The sequence below is a fragment of the Gymnoscopelus braueri genome (assembly GCF_963280865.1).
Source record: "Gymnoscopelus braueri genome assembly, contig: SCAFFOLD_136, whole genome shotgun sequence".
Lineage (NCBI taxonomy): Eukaryota > Metazoa > Chordata > Actinopteri > Myctophiformes > Myctophidae > Gymnoscopelus > Gymnoscopelus braueri.
This window is the reverse complement of record NW_027660718.1, coordinates 68,587-90,694: the sequence shown is the minus strand read 5'-3', so window position 1 is coordinate 90,694 and position 22,108 is coordinate 68,587. Positions and strand designations below refer to the sequence as shown.

General features: G+C 40.9%; 2 protein-coding genes across 2 annotated transcripts; both read left to right on the top strand.

The window, feature by feature from the left end:
- Nucleotides 1-8,553: 8,553 nt before the first annotated feature.
- On the top strand, nt 8,554-9,381 carry LOC308081280 (carbonyl reductase [NADPH] 1-like; the record flags this gene model as incomplete). Its single annotated transcript, XM_080457664.1, has 1 exon — nt 8,554-9,381. The coding sequence occupies one exon, from the start codon at nt 8,554-8,556 to the stop codon at nt 9,379-9,381; it is 828 nt and encodes a 275-aa protein (XP_080313790.1).
- A 529-nt stretch (nt 9,382-9,910) lies between these two features.
- On the top strand, nt 9,911-20,450 carry LOC308081277 (coagulation factor XI-like). Its single transcript, XM_080457662.1, has 8 exons — nt 9,911-10,042; nt 10,904-11,143; nt 11,880-12,042; nt 12,966-13,087; nt 14,377-14,509; nt 15,569-15,675; nt 18,760-18,919; nt 20,070-20,450. Exons 1-8 carry the CDS (start codon nt 9,982-9,984, stop codon nt 20,173-20,175), a joined length of 1,092 nt encoding a protein of 363 aa, XP_080313788.1. The 5' UTR covers nt 9,911-9,981; the 3' UTR covers nt 20,176-20,450.
- The last annotated feature ends 1,658 nt before the right edge of the window (nt 20,451-22,108 follow it).

Here is a 22,108-nt window from a genome sequence, read left to right as displayed (position 1 = left end):
CGGTGCTTCCTTCAGTGGGAGGGCGGTGCAGGGCTCTCCGATAGCGAAACACTCCTCTGTCACCTGTTTCAAAGTCTAGTGGTTGTTGCTGTCCTTTTACGCCCCACTTAGCCTGCAGACATCACAAGAAAAACACATGTTAGGTTTCATTCTCCCTTTAACCACTTAAGCCCTCTACTTCAATGTACGGCAAAAATAAGCGATCTTCACGCCCACAACGTTTCAAAACCTGTCTAAATATTTTTAAACATTTTGGAATTTTTTGAAGATAATGAAAATGTTTGAAAATGTCCCTCTACAAATAGGGACGTCACATTTAAAGTGGTTAATACAAGTGTCACTTTTATAACATTCTGATGTACAGTAGGTCGATCTAAAAAAAAACACCTGTAGATAATATTGCAGTTATTGTGGTTGATACTTAAATAATAGCAACAGTTTTTTCAGCAATAATTATTCAGCAATAAGCATTCAGTAATATCTTCACAATATTTTCATATAATTCACCCCCACAAACATAGAACGATTAGAATGAAGTATATAAACCGCAGGCAGACTAAACAAGCAATGCAATGTAGCAGATGCGGACCGATACTTATCTGTTGGTTTCAGTGGAAGTACTCTGATTGTTTAAGTAGCAAAACCACAATGTAGAAATACTCTGTTACAAGTAAAAGTCCTGTTGTCAAAATTGTACTTGGTACAATCTTTCAAAAGTAGCAGATCTACAAGCCCACAATGCGTCACATCAGTTGTAGTGAGCTTGAAGATCTGTAATAATAAATCTAAATCTACAAAGTCACTTTTAAATAAAGTTTTCAAATAAATGAGTAAAAAGTACAATATTGCCAAACCGGCATGACACACAAGAGACATGTCGATTGTGTGAGCTATTATAGCCTATAGACACACTAGCAACAATGTTTAGTTTGTATTTCAGACAAAAAAATCACAAGCAAAGCCTACAGTGATGCTCCACATTTACTCTAAGAAAATAATCACTTAAATGACAAAAGGAAAAACCCAAGACAATTCCACTTACTTGGCTTATCTTGAGTAGGATATCCAACAGCGGCTGGGTAGAAGAAACTAACAGCTTCTCAAAAGTACGTTTTGTAGTAACTATAACAGCTCATCCGTTCCTCAAGCCTCAATGTATGAACTGAGGTTCATGACATGCTATTTAGCCTACTGCTCTCTCTTTCTCTCTGATTCAATCAGTTGCAGTTCTCTGACAATCAGCTTGATCAAAGGGTTATCTCTGTCTCTCAATTCAAATCAATTCAATGGGTCTTCATTGACACAAGTACCAAAGTACAGGGTGCACGGCTCAGGCAGATAAAGTTCATAGAAAGGAATGCCAGCACTCACTTAAGTCCATTTAGGCTCTTATTTATTTAGGTCATAGCTCCCCAGCAACAGCGTCAAACCGGACGTTTCGGCCCAGAGGCCTTCTTCAGCGTATAATGACATCACACTGTTTTTGTGTCACTTATAAAGGGACCTTGGTGCAACGCACAGAGCGGTCCGGGTAACAACAAAATAAGACAGTCATTTTTTAACACAAAGGGTCACCATAAAACAGAAAATACATATATAGAAAAAAAGAAAGAAAGAAAAATAATTATTACCTAGAACACATTTTTTTAGCAGTAAAGCGGCAGTTTTACAACCTTAGTCTGTGCAAGTCCCTCAGTACTCCTTCATAAAGACAAACTCAGATTTCATTCAAGACTTGCACATTTATAAAAAATGTAAAACACATTTTTTAAATACCGAAGTATACACAGTGTCACTTGAAAAAGAGGCATTAATCATTCATTGTCACATCATCAATTCATTGCTCTACAAAATAAACTCATTTCACTCTCAAGTGGTATGCTCTGTCTGTTTTACACACAATAAATACTATAAGAAACAACCTAATAAAAGTTCTTCATTTAGACCTTTAGGGTGTTCTGTTTGGAGAGAGTGTATCCACCATGCCTCTCGTTGCAATAGAAGTTTTTCACGATCCCCACCTCTTTTTCTATGTATGTATTTTCTGTTTTATGGTGACCCTTTGTGTTAAAAAATGACTGTCTTATTTTGTTGTTACCCGGACCACCCGGTTTGACGCTGTTGCTGGGGAGCTATGACCTAAATAAATAAGAGCCTAAATGGACTTAAGTGAGTGCTGGCATTCCTTTCTATGAACTTTATCTGCCTGAGCCGTGCACCCTGTACTTTGGTACTTCGAAAACTCGTCTCATGAGTGCTTGCTTCCTTCCTTTTCAAGTTACCCTGTCTACGGAGCGACGCACCTCCCCCAGTACACAGCATCATGTCATACCAGGAAATCGACAAACTCACCGAAGCGAGGGCTTCCACCTTCGCTTTCTCCGACTCAGATTCGGAGAACATCCTATTTCCACTCGATGAGACCCATCTCGTCGTGGATTCAGCCGCATCGGCGTCCAGGCGCCTTGAACAACTCTTACAAAAGGAGACCCGGATGAAACTGCATGGTTCCACGTTATCGCAATACTGGCGAAACAAACGAATCCCGAGGGGTCTCAGGATCAACAAAGAGCCGACGCTGGGAAGACAAAGCGACACCCTCTGCAAAAAGTGGTGTGAGGTACTAAACAAATGCTCATTAGACCTAATGCTACTGCTAATCGAGTTTTCCAATGATGAACTTTTAAAGACTCGCTCTGAATTAACTGAACTAAGAAGTAATATGAAAGGAATGTTGAGCATGCAACAGTTAAAAGAAATTGACGAACAGTGCAAGACAATGATTGAGACATACGAGCAAGAGATTGCCGAGATAAAACTGTATAAATACCGCAGAGATACCCTAGACTACAAAAAATATTTGGTCTATCTGTGGCTGTCGGGGGTGAAAACGCCGCGCTACACGCAGCAGAGAGAAGACTATGGATCTTCGAGTGATCAATCTGCCGACGAGATGTCGACTGACAACCAGAGACGGCCTTACACCAACAGGAGCCAGCCAGCACCTGTCCCTTTTCGAGGGGCACCCCAAAGGTGGATCCAAACCAGATCATGGACCGCCGGAAAAGACACCGGCCAACCCGTAGAGGGGGAAAAAGACAACGTCCAAGGCAGAGGAGCCCTGAGAGGAGGCAGGGTGGGAACGTGATCAACTTGTCGAATAGAACTTTGACCGAGCATGAGACCGCCATCCTTTCTAAAGGTTTGTCCTTCGTTCCATTCAAAAAAGCTGACTCGTTTCAAACGAGAGTAGAACTCTTTAAATTTTTCAGGTTTGTCAAGTTGAAAGCTTTCTTTGCTAAAGAGGCTCCGAATACGACACATGGACTACAAATTAACCGAGTGCAAGAACCTGTTCGTTCTGAAAATATACGAACTCTGAGACCGAAAAGTACTTTTATCCCTCCGACTTTTAATCACTCTGTAGCCACTTTTTGCAGACTTGTTGAACAAAATGTTTTTTCTGTTTTTCATGCTAACAAACAGTCGAAGGTTAACTCTAATGTAACTCCTCAAGAGACGCTGGCTTTGGCTAATTTAGCTAAAGATGAGACAATTGTTATACGTAATGCTGACAAAGGTGGTGCGATAGTGTTGTTGAATAAAACGTCTTACAGAGCTGAAATTACAAGACAGTTGAGTAATAGTGACTTTTATACACCTTTAAGCAGTGACCCTACTGCAAAGTTTGCACAAGAAATAGAGTTTTTTCTTAAGAGGGCACTGGACGACCAATTCATCTCAAAAAATGAATATGACTTCATGTTTCAAATACATTCTGTGCGACCTATTTTTTACTCTCTTCCTAAAATACATAAGAGTTTGGTTGAACCGATTCCGGGCCGTCCTATAGTAGCAGGAACTCAGTCTTTGACTGAACCTATGTCCAAATATATAGATCTACATATTAAACAGTTGGTAGCCAAGCTTCCTTCTTTTGTTAAAGATACTACAGACTTTCTAAACAAATTAGATTCGGTTCAGAACACTCTTAACTCAGATCTCCTGTGTACTATGGATGTGGCTAGCCTGTACACTAATGTCCCTCATAAAGAAGGGCTCGAGGCCCTGACTTATTTTTTGAACCAGAGAGAGGCTAAAACTCCCCCTACTGATTTTCTCACTGATCTGACTCGACTTGTGTTAAACAAAAATTATTTCAAATTTGAGAACTCTTATTATTTACAGTGTCAAGGGGTGAGCATGGGAAGTCCCTGCTCCCCAAATTATGCCAATTTATTTATGGGAAAATTTGAGGGTGACTTTGTGTACAATAACAATCCTTTTTCTCCTTGGTTAAGATGTTGGTTTAGATATATTGATGACGTTTTTTTTCATTTTTTCTGGGTCAGTGGAACAGTTGGAGGAGTTTAAGGTTTATATTAATTCTAGAATGCCATCGATATCCTTCACTTTAGAGTCTAGTAGAGAATCTGTGTCATTCTTGGATGTATTAGTACAGAGAGAGGGAGATAAGATTTCTACTTGTGTCTACAGAAAACAAACTGATAGAAACAATTATTTACATTTTTCTAGCTATCACCCGTCAGGGTTAAAGATAAGCTTACCTTACAGTCAACTATTGAGGACGAAAAGAATCTGTAGTACTGACAGTGCTTTCGAAAGACAAGCTAAGGACTTGTACGATCGTTTCAAAACTAAAGGTTATAGTGATAAAGTGCTGAGTGTTAATGTACAGAGAGCTCGAGAGAAAGAGAGGTCTAGCTTGTTAACTCCAAAACCTGCTCGTGCAGGGGAGTCAAAGATAGTTTTGTCCACTACCTATTCCCCTTTGTGCATTGATATTAAGAATTCTGTGAAAAAATACTGGTAGCCTATGTGTTATCGAGTGATCCTAATGTGGGTCATGTTTTCAAGGAGCCCCCCATCTTTGCACACAAACGTGTCAAAAATGTGAGGGACTCTTTAGTGAGGGCAGACTGTTACGTTCCACCACAGCATTTTATGTCAGATTTGCCTACGGGCAACTTTCAGTGTTACAACTGTGTTCATTGCAATGCAATGATCAGAGGGAATCATGTATTGCATCCACATTCAGGAAAAAAGATTGATGTTAAAAGCATCATCACCTGTAAAACTAAGTTTGTGGTCTATCTGCTAAAATGCCCTTGTGGCCTTTGTTATGTGGGTAAAACCAAAAGAGAACTTAAAGTTAGAATTTCAGAACATAAAAGTAATATTAGAAACAAGGATGAAAAATCACCTGTTGCTAGACATTTTAATGCGGTGGGACATGAAGTCTGTGCTTTAAGGTTTCAGGGTATTGAGGCAATATTGCCCTTAAAAAGAGGTGGGGATCGTGAAAAACTTCTATTGCAACGAGAGGCATGGTGGATACACTCTCTCCAAACAGAACACCCTAAAGGTCTAAATGAAGAACTTTTATTAGGTTGTGAGCTTGTAGATCTGCTATTTTCAAATAATTGTAGTGGAGTAAAAAGTACAATATTTGCCTCTTAGATGTAGTGGAGTAGAAGTAAAAGTACTGAAAATTGGAAATACTCCAGTAAAGTAAAAGTAGGCTACCTCAAAATTGTACTTAAGTACAGTACTTGAGTAAATGTACTTAGTTACTTTACACCACTGGTTCCTGAGATATCGTGTTCACAAGGCTGGGACAGACGGATGGATGGTCAGATGGACAATCAGGAAACATAATGCCTCTGACCACAGCTGTCACTGACAGGGACGTAAAAAAAAATCAAGTGAGCTCTGGAGGTAGAGTCAAACAGGAGTCAAACAGGGGCGTCAATTGGGTATGGCAAGGTATATGGTGCCATACCATGGCTGCAGGAAGAAAAAAAAATCATGAATAGTAGCCTAATGCGTAAGACCATTATGTTTGTATTGTGTTATAGGTATAATGCATAGTTTTCTATGCATTTTGGGGGGTTTGACACCCAAAACAAATTTCGCTAAGCCGGGCGCCCAGGATAGGTGTCCCTTATTTTAATCTCTGGGAGTTGCCAACCCTCACCTTGCCATACCTTAACTTTTGCTGAACTGACGCCACTGGAGTCAAAAGAGAATCGCTGCCTTGAAACGCTGCCTTGAATCGCTGCCTTGTTCAAAGGCAGAATTGCTGCCTTTGAACATGCTAATCCAATCAAACAAAAACAATCCTTTGTTTTAAAGAGTAGAGTCAGGCAGTCCTCTTAAAATCAGCCCACAGCAAACAAAAACACTTTGTTTTTTATGTTGAATAGGATACCTTTAACCCCAACACAGAGATGTGTCATAGTCTTGCAGAACAACAATACAGCTGGCAACACTTCAAACAACGATGACATAATAATCATATAAGTATTCAGAGCACAAACGCTCAGTTCAAGATTGTATTGCATGTAGCCTATTATAATGTATTACTGATGAATTGAGTACAATGGACCACAACGGAAACAAGCCCCCGGGCCTTCTGTGTTATCCTTTTAGCATAACCTTTGACTGTGCTACCTGTACTGTTAATAATCATGTTAATACTCAATATATAGTATTCAATCAATCAATCAATCAATCAATCAATCAATCAATCAAAGAGATTGTTATACAGTGGTTTGACCATGGACCCCCATCTGGAAATATTTTGTGCCTGGGACCCCCATACAAGGTTTGTAAATGTTTAAAAAACACTATTCCAACCCGGGGTTGGCAACCCCCCTAAAGACCCCTGGGGGGTCCCTGGCAACTTTGAGAACCACTGCAGCTGTAGTCAACATGCACAATTAACAAACAGACGTTTTTGTCCACACTTCCCCATTTCAAACTAAGAAACGATGTGAGCCTCTTTGCCAAAAAATAGCCGGTCTACAAGCTCTCAACGCCTCGCAGCGCGAGGCGTTGAGAGCTTGTAGATCTGCTATTTTTGGCTAAAATTCTCCTCAGAAAAGGGGATGCTAGGGTTCAAGTGGTTAAGGTAAAAAAAAAAGAAATATCACACAAAGATTTGGCGGACCCCCTGTAGTAGCTCTGAGGACCCCCTAGGGGTCCCGGACCCCCTGTTGAAGACCCCTGCTCTAGTACATTTGAAGTTTCAGGTTATGGAAGTGGAAAAGAGCCTCTTTGTTTACCTGTCACACAACTTGGTACCTTTCCAAGGTTATTAGATTTGACACAGTAGGTCGTATAATAATTATATCAATTAAGTCTAATTGACCGAGGGAGGGGACATGGAGAGAACAAACAAGAACGTTTGCTCGGTGCGACAAGCCTCCTTCCTCAAGAACAAATATTGTACAAATATTGTAGACATTGTTTACAGAGTGTGCGGAACGTGTTCTCATATCCTGGATGTGGTCTTTTTCAGGATATTGTATCTTATCGGTTGGAAACCTCGTGTGTCCGAAACTGTTACTTTTCGGGATTCAGAAACAGCGAAAGTAGCAGATCTATACAAGCTGGAAACGTGTCGCTTCGCGCTGCGTTTCCAGCGTGTAGATCTGCTGCTTTTGATGCTTTTTGTGTGACCCTTTAGTGATCAAGTATAGGGCATGAATTTATGAAAAAACACAAAAACTTTAAATATGGAGATAAGAGGTTTCTGCCCGACAGCAACGATATGCTCTTTCTATGTACCTTTATTAAGTTACTACAAGCTCTTTCTATATGTACCTTTATTGACCAGTACTTATATGCCATCAACAGATACAGTAGTATACTGTGTTGTAAAAATACAAAGCATACACTGTTACTGTACCATGTTGCCAAAGACAAAGCCTTGTGTATCCTCACTTCAAGCTCCTAAGACTCGTCTCTCCTCCATCCAGGATATTGATTATCTTCTTAGCTATTATTCAATCGATTACTTTTCCATTTAATATAATAACCGAGAAGAGGTTTTTTAAAGATATTTATTTATGTGTATATATATATGTATATACACATCGTGTTCTAATCTAATTGATTATTTTATTAAAGGAACTGGTTGTAATAACGTGTTCCTTCCACGCGCTACGTCCAACCGGGGAAACTCCCCCCTGTCGGGTGATAAGAAGGCTTGTTAGCTCTCATGCATTGAAGGAGACATGAGCTCGGCTCTGACTGGGCTCTCCCTAGGATGGCAGAGGGAGAGTAGCGCCCAGGATCACTTAGGCAATTGGCACTGGGTGGAAAAAAATGGGGTTGCAAAATCGTGGGATAAAAATGTCTAAAAGATGATTTCATTAAAAGCAATTGTTTTTTTTTTTTACTCGATGTTCAGAAAGTCCAGTGTCAAGTGGCCTCAACATTATGGGCATGTTACGTCTGTGACGTAACGTGACGTAACGTAAACCTACGAATGGAGGGAAGAAATGTCACGGATGTCACATTCTTGCGCCCGTTAACATTACGAACCCAATGTCCAACCACCTCTACCCACATGGTAATTGCAGGCCCATAGGATAATCGATTCAGTCGATTACTTCAATGACAAACTGTGACTGCACATGTCAGCAAATCTCCTGGCATCCCATATAGAAAGGGTCTTATTCGAGGTTTCCACCCAGAAATACGCCACACAACACCTTTAGCACAACAAGAAGACCATTCCAAACCATGTCTGTCAGGGTGGCTGTGGTAACGGGCAGTAACAAAGGGATAGGCCTGGCCATAGTCAGAGCCCTCTGTCAGCAGTTCCAAGGACATGTTTATGTCACTGCCAGAGACGGTGGACGGGGCCGGGCGGCAGTCGAGTCTCTGGCCTCAGAGGGACTCAAACCAATGTTTCACCAGCTGGACATCAATGACCCGAACAGCATTGCCGCCGCGGCTAATTACTTCACGGAAAAATACGGCGGCGTGGACGTCCTCGTCAACAACGCCGGGATAGCGTTTAAAGTCGCGGACACCGCTCCGTTCGACGTCCAGGCCGAGGTGACTCTGAAGACCAACTTCTTTGCCACCCGAGACGTGTTGACTCACTTCATGCCTCTCGTCAAACCTGGAGGTCGCGTGGTGAACGTCTCCAGCCTCCAGGGCTCTCTCGCCCTGAATCGGTGTAGCCCCGCCCTCCAGGAGCGCTTCCGCAGCGAGGACCTGGCGGAGGACGAGCTGGTGGGACTGATGCGCCGGTTCGTCGGCCTGACCAAGGCGGGCGAGCACAAGGCCGGAGGCTGGCCTCAGACCGCGTATGGAGTGTCTAAGGCCGGGCTAACGGCTCTGTCGGTGGTCCTGGCCCGTCGGCTGTCTGAGGAGAGACCGGACGACCGGATACTCTTGAACGCCTGTTGTCCGGGCTGGGTGCGAACGGACATGGCCGGTCCTAAAGCTCCAAAGTCACCAGACGAGGGCGCTGTGACTCCGGTCTACCTGGCCCTTCTGCCCCCGGGAGCCACACAGCCTCATGGGAAATTTGTCTCTGACAAAAAAGTACAACCATGGTGATAGGATAGAGAGGGATGAGCATGTACACGAACATGTTTTACCTTTAGCATGGATGAACCAAAATGTTATTCCATTCAAAGAAACACAATTGGGCTAGACTCTCTAGAGTATAATACATGAAACAGACTTTTACTGTCTTATGTTATGACGATCCATACATGACAAAAATGCAGCGTTGCCACCAAGTGCAATTGTATGTTCTGCCTGGCTTTACCTTTAATAACCTGAAATGTTTTTAGTTTTTTCAAAGGGTAAAAGATTTGTATTAAATATGGAACACTGGCAAAACAATTGAAAACCTTGTTGATCAAAAATAAAAACATACAGTATATAAAAGAAAAGGTCTTATTCAGGTCAGAGGTCCTATACCCTGTCTGCAGAGCGTGGCAACACCATGCCACCACCATGCCAACACTTGAAACAAGCACAGCAAGTTGGTCAAGTTTGCCACCTCACCAGTCCTGACTTTGAATCAACAAGCAAGACTTTAAAAGACCAGGGACGGTCCCTGAAAAGCATCATTCACTCACTCTGAACCACCACACTTGAAGTGTTTGAAGAACGTCGTATGGGTTCAGCGGAACACCAGCCGAAATCAACATGAATGTTTATGTGTTTGTACTGGTTCTGCTCGGTTGGTGTGGGTTCGCCTTCAGTCAAGGTCTGTTGTTTTTTTCCCCCATATTATATAATCTTTAATGTGCCATACTGTGTAGGTGCCTGTGTGTGTAGGCTAGGAATATGGTTAAAGTTGTGAGGGCCAAATGTCCCCCACAACAATTAGCCTATAGTAGGATTTGAGAAATAGACATTTTGAGGACAATTTTCCTGCTCCTCGCAAGATAAATTGTAATTTTATGTTAGGAAGATATTCAGGTTGGTATTACATTACATTACAGTCATTTAGCAGATGCTTTTATCCAAAGCGACACCATACATAGCCGATCTACAATTAAGGCACAAGCTCACTACCCAACACATTTGTGAGCAAGTAATTGGCAAGGCAAAACAAAACAAAAAAGCAAAAAGGGTATTCATAAAATCGCCGTCCTAAAAGTGTTGCTGTCCCCAAAAGTATAGTAATCAGTGGTGTAAAGTAACTAAGTATGTACTTGAGTACAATTTTGAGGAATTTTTATATTTGTATTTCCAATTTTCAGTACTTTTTCGACTCCACTACATCTCAGAGGCAAATATTGTACTTTTTAACTTCACTACAATTATTTGAAAAGTTTAGTTACTAGTTACTTTGTAGATTTTGATTATAATTACAAAACATACATTAACCGCTTCAGCCCTATATACATTTTGGTCATTTGAAAATAGCCGATCTACAAGCTCACAATGCGTCGCACTGCGACGCATTGTGAGCTTGTAAATCTGCTACTTTCAAAAGAGTTTTATACATTTGAAAACTTGTGAAATGGGACAGTCATATAGGGGACATAAGGAGTATTTCTACATTGCAGTATTGATACTTTTACTTATGTAAAACATTTTTTCCTCCACTGCGTTTCCACAGAGTGTATAGAGAGCGTGCTGGAGAACATTGACTTCACGGGAGACAATGTGACGTGGGTTTCGTCTCCTGATGTGGAACACTGTCAGCTAATGTGCACCGAGCATCCGTCCTGCCTGTTCTTCTCCTTCATGCATTACTCCTGCTCCCTGAAGTCCACTGCGTCGGGAAAGCCCAGGAGACAGCTTCCGCTAGTGGGTTCCACCTCTGGCTACTCTCTGAAACCCTGTCGTCTACCGCCGGGTAGGAACATGACAACTAACCAGTGCTACGTTCAGCTTATTGAATACGATTCACCAGATCGTTGCTGTGTCGTGAATTAACATCCAACTTGATCGTACTACAGCGTCGCACAAAAGAATCAAAAGAAGCAGATCTGCTACTTTTGCTATATTTGAATTTAAATCCTGAAAAGTAAAGATTTTGGACATTTCCACCCCGACAGAGGCGATATTTGAAATTACCGCTTTGACTGGACCTGTGTGGTCCTTTAAGTCGTGGGTGCAACAGTTATTTGAACTAACCAATTTAATCTATTATTTAAGATAAATATTTTAATAAAATAATCATTTGTGGGGGTGTTCCTTTTCTTTGAACACTTTTAACCTTTCACATAATTTAAAAAATACACTGGGGTCAATGTGTGTGGGGTATATGTGTGAAATTGAAAAATTACCAGATAGGTATATACAGTATACCTCTATAATGGATATGAGCACAGTACAAAGGGAACCATATGGACCCATATGTCCCATTGTTCCAATTATACAATTACTGAAATGCAAGGGTCTATTCGGTTCCTAACAATCAATTATTTAGCCGAGGACCCCCAGGAACCCCCCCCCCCAGACCCAGAGTTGATTCCTCGAGTGTTTCACACATGTAAAAATAAAGTGTCTTTCCAACACAATATGCATCCCATTCCCTTGTCTGTCTGTCTGTCTGTCTGTCTGTCTGTCTGTCTGTCTGTCTGTGTCAGACGCCTGTCTATCTAAGGTGTATCATGACATGGAGTTTCACGGAACAGACTATCGAACGCTGTTCACAGGCGACTATGAGGAGTGTCAGAGAATCTGCAGCCACGACTCGACCTGCCACTTCTTCACCTTCATCACGGAATCCTTCTCCATCCAAACCATCAGGTGAACAAGGGACACCATGTCAGTGAGTTATGAACAAGATTCAAGATTCGAGAAGTTTTCATTTGTCACTGACAAGCAGCGAAATGTTGTTGGGTCACCGCGGATTGTGCTACATACGTATAACGGAAATATATTAAAGCATGCAAGAAAAAAAATGAATAGAATGACACAAATATAAAAAATAATATACAAAAATTACAGTGATGGGCTATATGCTAATACCTAGGGACTTGTTTTAGACAGGCACAGTAACTTAAGCGGGGGGGGGGGGGGCACATATTGCCTTATGTTTTACTTTTTTGTTTTAGTTTTATGGCCATGTCCACATTTAGTGCTCTAACAGCGGCCGTACAAAAAAGAAAGACACCTCTGTGAAGCCTTGGCTATCTTGGGCGTTTACCGTTACGCATCATCACAAACAGTTTGTTGCTTGGATGATGTTTGTCCTTCATAATGCCAAAGTTCCTACTCTCATAAATGTTCCGCAGAGACAGACGAGAGCATCCTTTAACATGCATAAGAACAGGGTTAGTGTTCATTTCTTGTATGGGAGAATGAGACACTGAAGCATTAGAGACAGTTCCAATAAAACCAGTACTTATCTCAGATCCTGTACATGTATTATCTGTAGGGTGTGGGGGGGACACAAAACATGTGAAAATAACAAAATAACATAAAATAAAATAACAGATCTACTATAGCTCACAATTGCAAGGTGTTGTGAACTTGTACATTTTTATCTGTGGAACCGAGTAAAACCAAATTTAATGCCTCAACTCCTACATTCCAAGTGCTTGTCAGGGTGGGGGTGTCCCCAGTTCAAATATGATTATTTTGGGGGGTCGCGGCATGTAAAGGTTGAGAACCACTGCTCTAAGAGATGTGTCTTATTACTGACATAACTGTTTACACTGTGGTTGTAGATATAAGTGTGTTCTGAAGTACAGCTGGGCAGAACCCAGGACTCCTGTTGTAGAAAACGCCTCCGATCTGGTGTCTGGATTCTCCTACAATCTGCTGCAGACACACACGCACCTTGAGACTGGTAGGTACAGAGAGGACTAATAGAAAAAGAGCGGATTTGTACTTATTGTGACATAAATGATATTGAGAATGTGTTCCATTTTATTTTCTTCTGCCCCTTATATCATGAGCTACGTCAAAAAAATATTTAATAGGTATAAAAAGCTACATTTGATATGGTTAAGTGAGACTTGTATGGATTTTTAAACATAAGATATTAATATTTATAATAATAATGATTAGAAAAAGCATGGGACAAACGGACAAAGAAAACATGTGGTGTATATCTATTTTTAGTTTTTGGGAACCAAATATTTTCTTTTTTACTTGTGCAGTTTCTGTTACCAGGAAGTGAATGTGATATTGTTTATTTATGTTTTTGATGTCTTATAATCCCGTAAGTGATGGGTCTTATGACAAGACACGAAAATAAAAATGCATTCATTCATTCATTCATGCATTCACATGACTAAACCGTGTGTGTGTGTGTGTGTGTGTGTGTGTGTGTGTGTGTGTGTGTGTGTGTGTGTGTGTGTGTGTGTGTGTGTGTGTGTGTGTGCGTGTGCGTGCGTGCTGGGAACCACCCATGGTCCTCAACTTGCTACAATGACCTTTGAAGAGGTTACAGGGGTTCCCCAGCTAAATGACTGATAGTTAATCTTCGTAACGTACAAGAAAGTCTGCTTGGATCAGAGTTAAACTGCTATTATCTTTATACCTATACAGTAGATTGACACTAAAGGAATTCTGGGACCAAATGACAGATCATATCAGACCAAATAATGTCTATCAAAAACATCTTATGAGATGGATGGGGTCCTTGACATAAAAAAGGTTATGAATTGCACTACACAAAGTGGGTATTGGCTAGCCTGGGACCAGACAAATCTGCCAGTGCAAAAAAAAAAATTGCCCTCTGCGATTTGGGTCTGACACCGCTCTGTTTTGAATCCATTTCCTGCTCCCGAAGTCTGGGGTTGACCAATCAGGGCCCAGTATTCAAATATGGGAGACTGTAATTGGTAGTTGGTTGTAGGTCTAACCAATTGCGTCCAGAGCCATCGTTTTGATCCCGCCCCCTTGGGAAAAAAACTTCCTCATAGAAGCACCACCAGACTCATATCCACGCAGTGATATAGTCTGGCTACGCGAGGCTAGGTATTGGCTTCACTATATAATTAAGCAATTAAAAGGATCGTGTCGGTCAAAATGCATACTTTCACACAGAACGGTGTGTGTGTGTGTGTGTGTGTGTGTGTGTGTGTGTGTGTGTGTGTGTGTGTGTGTGAGTGTGTGTGTGCGTGCGTGCAGCTTGTAAGGCTAAGATCCTACAAAACATCAACATTCCAGGACACGACATCGAGACGCTGTCTGCTGTCTCAGCTGAACACTGTCTGAGCCTGTGCTCTGCTCATCCACGCTGCACCTACTTCACCTTCTCCAGGTGTGTATGATGTAGGCCTACCACACAGAGTGTGTATGATGTAGGCCTACCACACAGAGTGTGTATGATGTAGGCCTACCACACAGAGTGGAGTGGACACGTTTCATGTTTACCAGAGCCTTCTATTGGAGAGTTACGTCAATGAGGGGGCAGCAACAGCGCCGGTCACGCGGTTCATGTAAACCAGTGTTAATTTTGTTGACTAAGACTAAAAGACTAAAAGACCAAAAGACTAAAATATTTTGATATGTAGTCGACTAAGACTAGACTAAGACTAAACAATTTGAGAAGACTAAAATAGGACTAACATAGGACTGGTGTGTTATTCAAAAGACTACGACTAAATCGGAATTTGCTGTCAAAATTAACTCTGACGTAAACTCAAAATAGTGACAAACGCTCATAGACTCCGTGTGCATTCTGTGAACTTCCGGTTCAGGCAATAGAAGGCTCTGTAGAAGACTGAAGTGAACAGAGGTGATCGCAACTCTCCTTATATGGCTCTGATGTTTATACTATACATTCTACATCACCTGCTCCAGGTGTGTATGATGCCCCATAGGGAGTGGACACATTACATGTGTACTCATCATTTATTCATTTATTCCAGGAGTTACCAAACTATTTCCTTGCCATGGACCCCCAAACAGCCATAGCCTCACGTGTCGCAGCTTGTGGATCGGCTATTTTTGACTTTTTCTCTTGACAATTTTGACAGCAATGACAATGGCCAAAATAATACAATAATACAACATTTTATATATATATATATATATCATTGCTGTCGGGCAGAAACCTCCATATTTTCTAACTTTTTGTGTTTTCTCGTAAATTAACGTCCTACTTGATCACACTACAGCGTCACACAAAAGCATCAAAAGTAGCATATCTACCAGCTCGAAACGCGGCGTGAAACGACACGCTTTGAGCTTGTAGATCGGCTACTTTTGCTACTTTTGAATTTGAATCCTGAAAATTAACAGTTTTGGACGTGTGAGGTATATATATATACTTATATATAACTTTAGTTCTACTTGCTTGTCATGTTTACTCATACAGTGAACACCTCCATTGCTACCTGAAGAACAATGAACACGAAATGGAGACGGATGCTTATCAAGGAGCCATCTCTGGAATGCCTGCACGCTTCTGTCAACCTGACGACGGTATGGACTCTACTGTACACTGTGTAACTGTACTGTACCCCCAGGGGGGTCCCCTAAATTATTAGCTTAATGTGCAACGTTTCCTAAGTTTCAAATATTACTTCAGAAAGAGCCAAACATTGTGAAAATAGCCAATCAATTAATACTAATCCAATTCCAAGTGCTTGTCAGGGTGGGGGTCCACAGTTAAAATATCATTATTTTGGGGGGTCTTGGCCTGAAAGGTTTGGGAACCCTTTCTCTGCTGTACACAGGATACTGTACACAGGAGAAAGGGGCTCTCAGAGTTATGTTTTTATTGTCTCCGCCAGGCCGAAAGGCATGGCGAGAGAGTATGTTTTACCCCTTGTTTTAATTTGTTTTACAATGGTTACATAACACTGAGCACACGTCATCAAAACCCTTCACATGTTTAGAACAACAGCAGCCTGCAGTACGTGGACAAAACTGCGAATTATATATTTGATATGGCTCAAAAACACATTGCTCAAAAACATTCAATGAATGCCGCTTTCAATTCTAGTCTCCCTCAAACTGAACCACCAGCCAAACTGAATGCAGGTACAGTTCACTCTGTAAATGTTTACAGAGTGGCGTCCACTCATGCACAGGACAACTAAGCAGAGCAATTAACACATTATTTTATGATTGTTTAACAATCACGCTTCACGGCAGTCTCGCCCATGTTGATAGTACGACAGTATACTCTATACTCTTTTAAGAATGTGTTGGCTTGGAGATCAGTTCTTCTCGGCAACCAACATGTAATAATAATAATACAACAAGCAATTTATATAGAGATTTTCTAGATACTCTGTTGCTTTACAAAACAAATAAAAACAACTTTATTAAGAAAATAACACTGTCGTATGATGTGCTGTATAAATAAAGCTTAGGCTTAATTGTTTTGTCAAGATGCATGTGGCTACAGAGAATAATGTGAGGAGCTTTGAAAAGCACAAGACAACTAAGCAGGGCAATTAACTAATTATTTTATGATTGTTTAGCAATCATGTTTCACGGCAGTCTCGCCCATGTTGATATTACTGTATGTTCTCCCTTCTGAGGGAAGGTTTTACTCTAATCCTTCACATGCAGCCTTTGCAGGGTGATGTTACATTTTGTGCGACAAAATATGCTTTCTAGCTCTTCTAACACAACATGCAGTGGCGTCGTTACGCGGGGGCTTCGGTGGATATAGCCACCAATGTTTTATCCAAAGCCACCAAAAATAATAATAATATATATATATATATATATATATATATATATATATATATATATATATATATATATATATATATATATATATATATAACCCTAACCTAACCCTACCCCTAACCCTAAAACCGAAATAAAGTAACAAAAAACGGGGGAAAAAGTACCCAAACCCGCCAAAATCCGATCGCGGGGGAGGGGACACATGTCCGTTGCCTGGGGGGCTAAGCCCCCAACCTAGTAGAGACCTAGCGACACCTCTGACAACATGAAAAAAAAAAACAGGCATTCAATCAAAACTGTTACTTTTCAGGATTCAAATAAGAAAGTAGCAGAACACCTTTTGATGCTTTTGTGTGACGCTGTAATAGTATGTTCAGGGCATTCATTTACGAAAAAACACAAACAGTTAAAATATGGAGATCAGAGGTTTCTGCCCGACAGCAACGAGAACGAAATGAGATAAGAATGAAAACAGAGGTCAATAAAATAAAGCTGCAGCACAACAAGGTGCTGTGATGAGGCTGTGAATAGCATACTGTATATATACCTCTGTACAATAGATTCTGGACATGTGTCAATAGAATCTGTGCCTAACTTTAGTCCCAGGTTTTCAGAAGGGTTGACATACCCGTTTTCCTGTTGCGGTTCATTTTCCCATAGCTTCGTTTTGATTGGCTCGGGTTTCCATTTCAAATGAAACCCATGCTGCCGAGATGGAAACATGAACCGGAACAGGGAATCTTCTAAAAAAGACTACATCAGACTCCTGAACAAGGTGTGAACACCGCCTTCTATTTAAGGCACGAACATGATGAGGTGGTTTTTTTTAAAATAATTTTTATCCCTCGATTTTTGTAACCCTTTTTTCACCCGGTGCCAATTTGCTAAGTGATCCTGGGCACTACACTCCCCCCACCAACCTAGGGAGGCCAGGGCCGAGCTCATGCCTCCTTCAATGCATGAGAGCCAACTGACCTTCTTGTCACCTGACAGGGGAGAGTTTCCCTGGTAGGACGTAGCGCGTGGAAGGAACACGTTATTCCAACCAGTTCCCTTCCCCTCCATCAGGCGCCCCGGCTGACCAGGGGGAGGCAGTATAGTGACCAGGATTACTACATGTTTTTGTGAGGGTATTAACTACCCTAGAAGACACGGGGAGAACATGCAAACTCCACACAGAGTAGGCCCTTTTGCCAACCCCACCTAGGGTATGGGCGCTGATGACGCGGAGGAGAAGACACGCCCCCAGCGCCCACAGCGTCCCCGGCAGGAATCGAACCCAGGACCTTTTAGCTGTGAGGCGACAGCGCTACCGACTGCGCCACCGTGCCCGTGATGAGGTGGTTTTTAACCATGTGAACGTTTTTTTTTTTACTTTCCATGCTCAAACTGGTCTTTGAAACGGCACGTTAAGCCTTAAGGAACATTGCACCTACTGCTACTTTAGTTTTTTCACCGGCATATGATGCTAATGTTTTAAAAAAAAACATAATTGTACACACCTGTATATGATGCTAACTTTCTAAACATCATTTCAGTTTCTTAGATTTTTTTTATGGTGTGATGATTATTTTTTATGCAATTGCCTATTGTAGCACTTTGAGATTTTCACAAATGTAAAGTGCATTATAAATAAAGTCCATTATTATTATTATTATTATTATCATCATCTTGTTTTCAGTATACTGTTTGTAGGCTATATATCTCTATTTGTCCTACCAGTTTTCTAGCAATTTTCCCTTTGCTCTCACTTCACCTCTATCCTCTCTCTTCTCTACTGCAAAAAATGATGGAGCATATCTGTAAAACCTGCAAACCTGTGATGTGACAAAATACAACACGTTGTGATTCTTCCTCTTCCAGGCTGGGTGAGGCAGGTCCATGAAGGGGTCCATTTCAGAGGTTCTGACATCCGCTCTGTGGTGCTGAAAGACCCGGAGAGCTGCCAGAAAGCCTGCTCTGATGATCCCAACTGTCAGTTCTACACCTACTTCTACAGTGTCTTCCATGACCCTGTACAACGGTATGCTTTCACAGACACAGTGGTGCAAAGTAACTACGTACATTACTGTGCTTAAAGCTGCACTATGTAACATTCCTCTTCTACCCCAGATATGAACCCAGTTTCTGTGCTGACATTTATACCATTGAGCTAATGGAGCCTTTCTGCTTGTTCAGGGATAAATTGCCTGGCTTTAACACCTATCCTGGCTTAATTTAGCCAGGACTAGGGATGAATCGGTTTCATGAAAGCTGAATTATCTTGCCAAATTAGTTTAGCCAGTTCACCCTGGCTAAGTGTATTCATGACTAGATTTCACGAAAGAGAATTGAAGCAATCCTACCTTAGTTACCATGGCAATTTAGCTGTGAAGTTAGCCAGGTCAAAATGCTTGTCAGATCCTGAGACATGACCTTTGACACGATCTAAATGTCTCAATAGACGAGCAGGGAGACAAAATACAACCACCCCAATTGTAAGAGTATTAAAATCCTCTACGATACAAATTGGACAAAATTAGATTGTATTCATTTAAAAAAAGTTACATAGTGCCGCTTTAAGTACTAAGTTTGAAGTACTCTTACTTTACTTTTCATTGTTTTATGATTTTATGCAATATTGTACTTTTTTACTCCACTACCATTATTTGAAAATAAAAGATATGTTGCAGAGTTAGATTATTATATATAAAAACATTGAATCGTTTTTTTAAAAAGTGCTTTTACTTTATTACTGTAAATATGTTGATGGCTATGCTTTTGTACTTTTACTCAAGTAAAATCTTGAATAAAGGACTTTTACTTGTAACGGACAAAGGGAAAGAGACGACAACATACTGCACACATTATGCACACGCACGCACGCACGCACATGTGCACGCACGCACATGCGCACGCACACACGCACACACGCATTTGTAGGCTATTAGCCTACTATACTTTCTTGAATGCCATTTTGGCATTCAAGACGAGTACAGTAAACACACACACACACACACACACACACACACACACACACACACACACACACACACACACACACACACACACACACACACACACACACACACACACACACACACACACACACACAATTGTACTAATAAATATTGAGTAATTCCTGTTGAGCTGTACATGTTGTTCTGTCATGTGATTTTGTTTTCGTCCAGCAGGTGTCGCTGCTACCTGAAACGTTGCATCTCTTCTCCTGCTCCTTCCAAAGTGACCCAGCTGCATCACGTGCTGTCTGGCTTCAGCCTGCACAGCTGTCTCTTTTGATTGATTGAATACTTTTTTAGTCAGAAATGTAAAACTGCCGGTACAGTTAGGACATAAAGGCTAAAAGGATAACAAAAAATAAAAATTCATTCATCAACATCAACAGCATAAGAAATCTACACAATAATACAACAAATACAAAACACTATAGGCCTATGTACAAAGGAGAGACAGGAAAAACGATCAGGATGCATTATGTCAATTTTATTTATATTTTATCCATTTATAAGAACAGACTTCCAGTCCTCCTTTGACACACACACACACACACACGCGCACACGTCACGCACACACACGCACACGCACACACACACACACACACACACACACACACACACACACACACACACACACACACACACACACACGTGCACGAGGGTGTAGGATTATGTGGTCAGACTTAGTTATTAAAGGTTTGCTGTATGGGTTTAATCAGGCAAAGATGTCAATATTAAATATGTGTTCCTCTTAAATTATTTGCGTGTGATTATATGTGAGATTTGCCTGTGCCAGGGGTTGGATGTGAGAACAATGACAAATGCTGGGTCATAATTTGTTTATATCACTGGCAGGATAACTTTAGGATAACCCTGTTGGTGTCCTAACTGCCATCTTCCACCTTCATCCACATTCAAAGGGAAAATAACATTGACAAGATAACTTTGGCTGGTTACTTAGCATAGTGGTTGCATTTCTATTCGTTTTTAGAAAACAACAAAGACGTCAGTAGTTAGTCCCTTAGTTGTTGAAAGGCTCTACAGCATCATGGCATATGAGACAACTTTGAAAACATCGAACACAAAGAAATAACACATCTTGGATGTCCATGCTTTTGTAGGACTTGTGATTACACTTTACTTCCACTAGATGGAGACACAAGAATGATTAAACCTTTGCACAGCAGGGGCACTTCAGGCTGTGTTTGGAATACTTGTCAACAAAATCCAATTAAATCGTTTTTGTTGTTTTTGTTGGGGGGTATGACTTTTACAAGCCAATATTTGTTCTTAGATTTTTCAACAAAATTCTATAACACAGGGGTGTTCTGTGGCATAATGCATAATATGAAACTGGATATCCTTGAAACATTTATTTGTTTGTTTTTCCTCACCACATATCTGGAACAAACTGCCAGCAACTCTGTTCTTTAAATTACAGCAAAAAAAACGTTACGTTTGTCGCTGCTTTTCATTAAGACTTTTGAATTATTCTTCTGCTCTGTAATTTCAATTAATTTAATTTCTCTCTTCAAAGAATCTTGTTTCTTCTGTTTTATTTTGTACTTCTTTTGTTTTGTATTGTACTCTAATGTCCTCTAATGTGTTTCCGTTGCTTAATGTATTTATGTAAAGCACATTGAATGGCCTGAACATAAACTTGCCTTTCCTGCGTTGGTGAAGCAGAGGGACCTGACCCTGTAGAAGAGGCCCCTCTCTCTCTCTCTCTCACGACGACTAAAGAGCAGAACAGGAAGCAATAAACTTCCTGTCATATTTCACACATTTTGTTTTAGAAAGAACATGAGAGTTAGTGCAGAGTTTCCCAAACGATGGGTCGCGGACCCATTTTTTATGGGTCACGAGTAAATATGCCTTTTTTAACAACAAAAATTATAATCCCCCCCCCCCATTGGGACAAATTTCAGAAAACAAATCAATAAATAAAAAATAAAAAATGTTTTAGAAATTGTGAAAATAGCAGATGTACAAGCTCACAACTGAGCGTATACGTCAGCGTCCCACTAATAGGGCTTTAGGTGGTTCATTCATCATTTATTTTTGCAAGATTGGGTCCAAAATATTTTGGATCTCGAGATAAAAATGTAAACACTGAGATCTCACCGAGACAGAAGAGAATGGAAGGATGATGTAGGCCTACGGTACACGTATATCTGGGTTTAGCCCATCTGTAGTTTGATGATAAATGCAACAAA

Coding starts and splice junctions, on each gene's coding strand:
- LOC308081277 (XM_080457662.1), top strand. CDS start 9,982: ATGAATGTTTATGTGTTTGTACTGGTTCTGCTCGGTTGGTGTGGGTTC. Junction 12,043..12,965: donor TTCTCCATCCAAACCATCAG/GTGAACAAGGGA, acceptor CTGTGGTTGTAG/ATATAAGTGTGTTCTGAAGT. Junction 15,676..18,759: donor CTTCTGTCAACCTGACGACG/GTATGGACTCTA, acceptor TTCCTCTTCCAG/GCTGGGTGAGGCAGGTCCAT.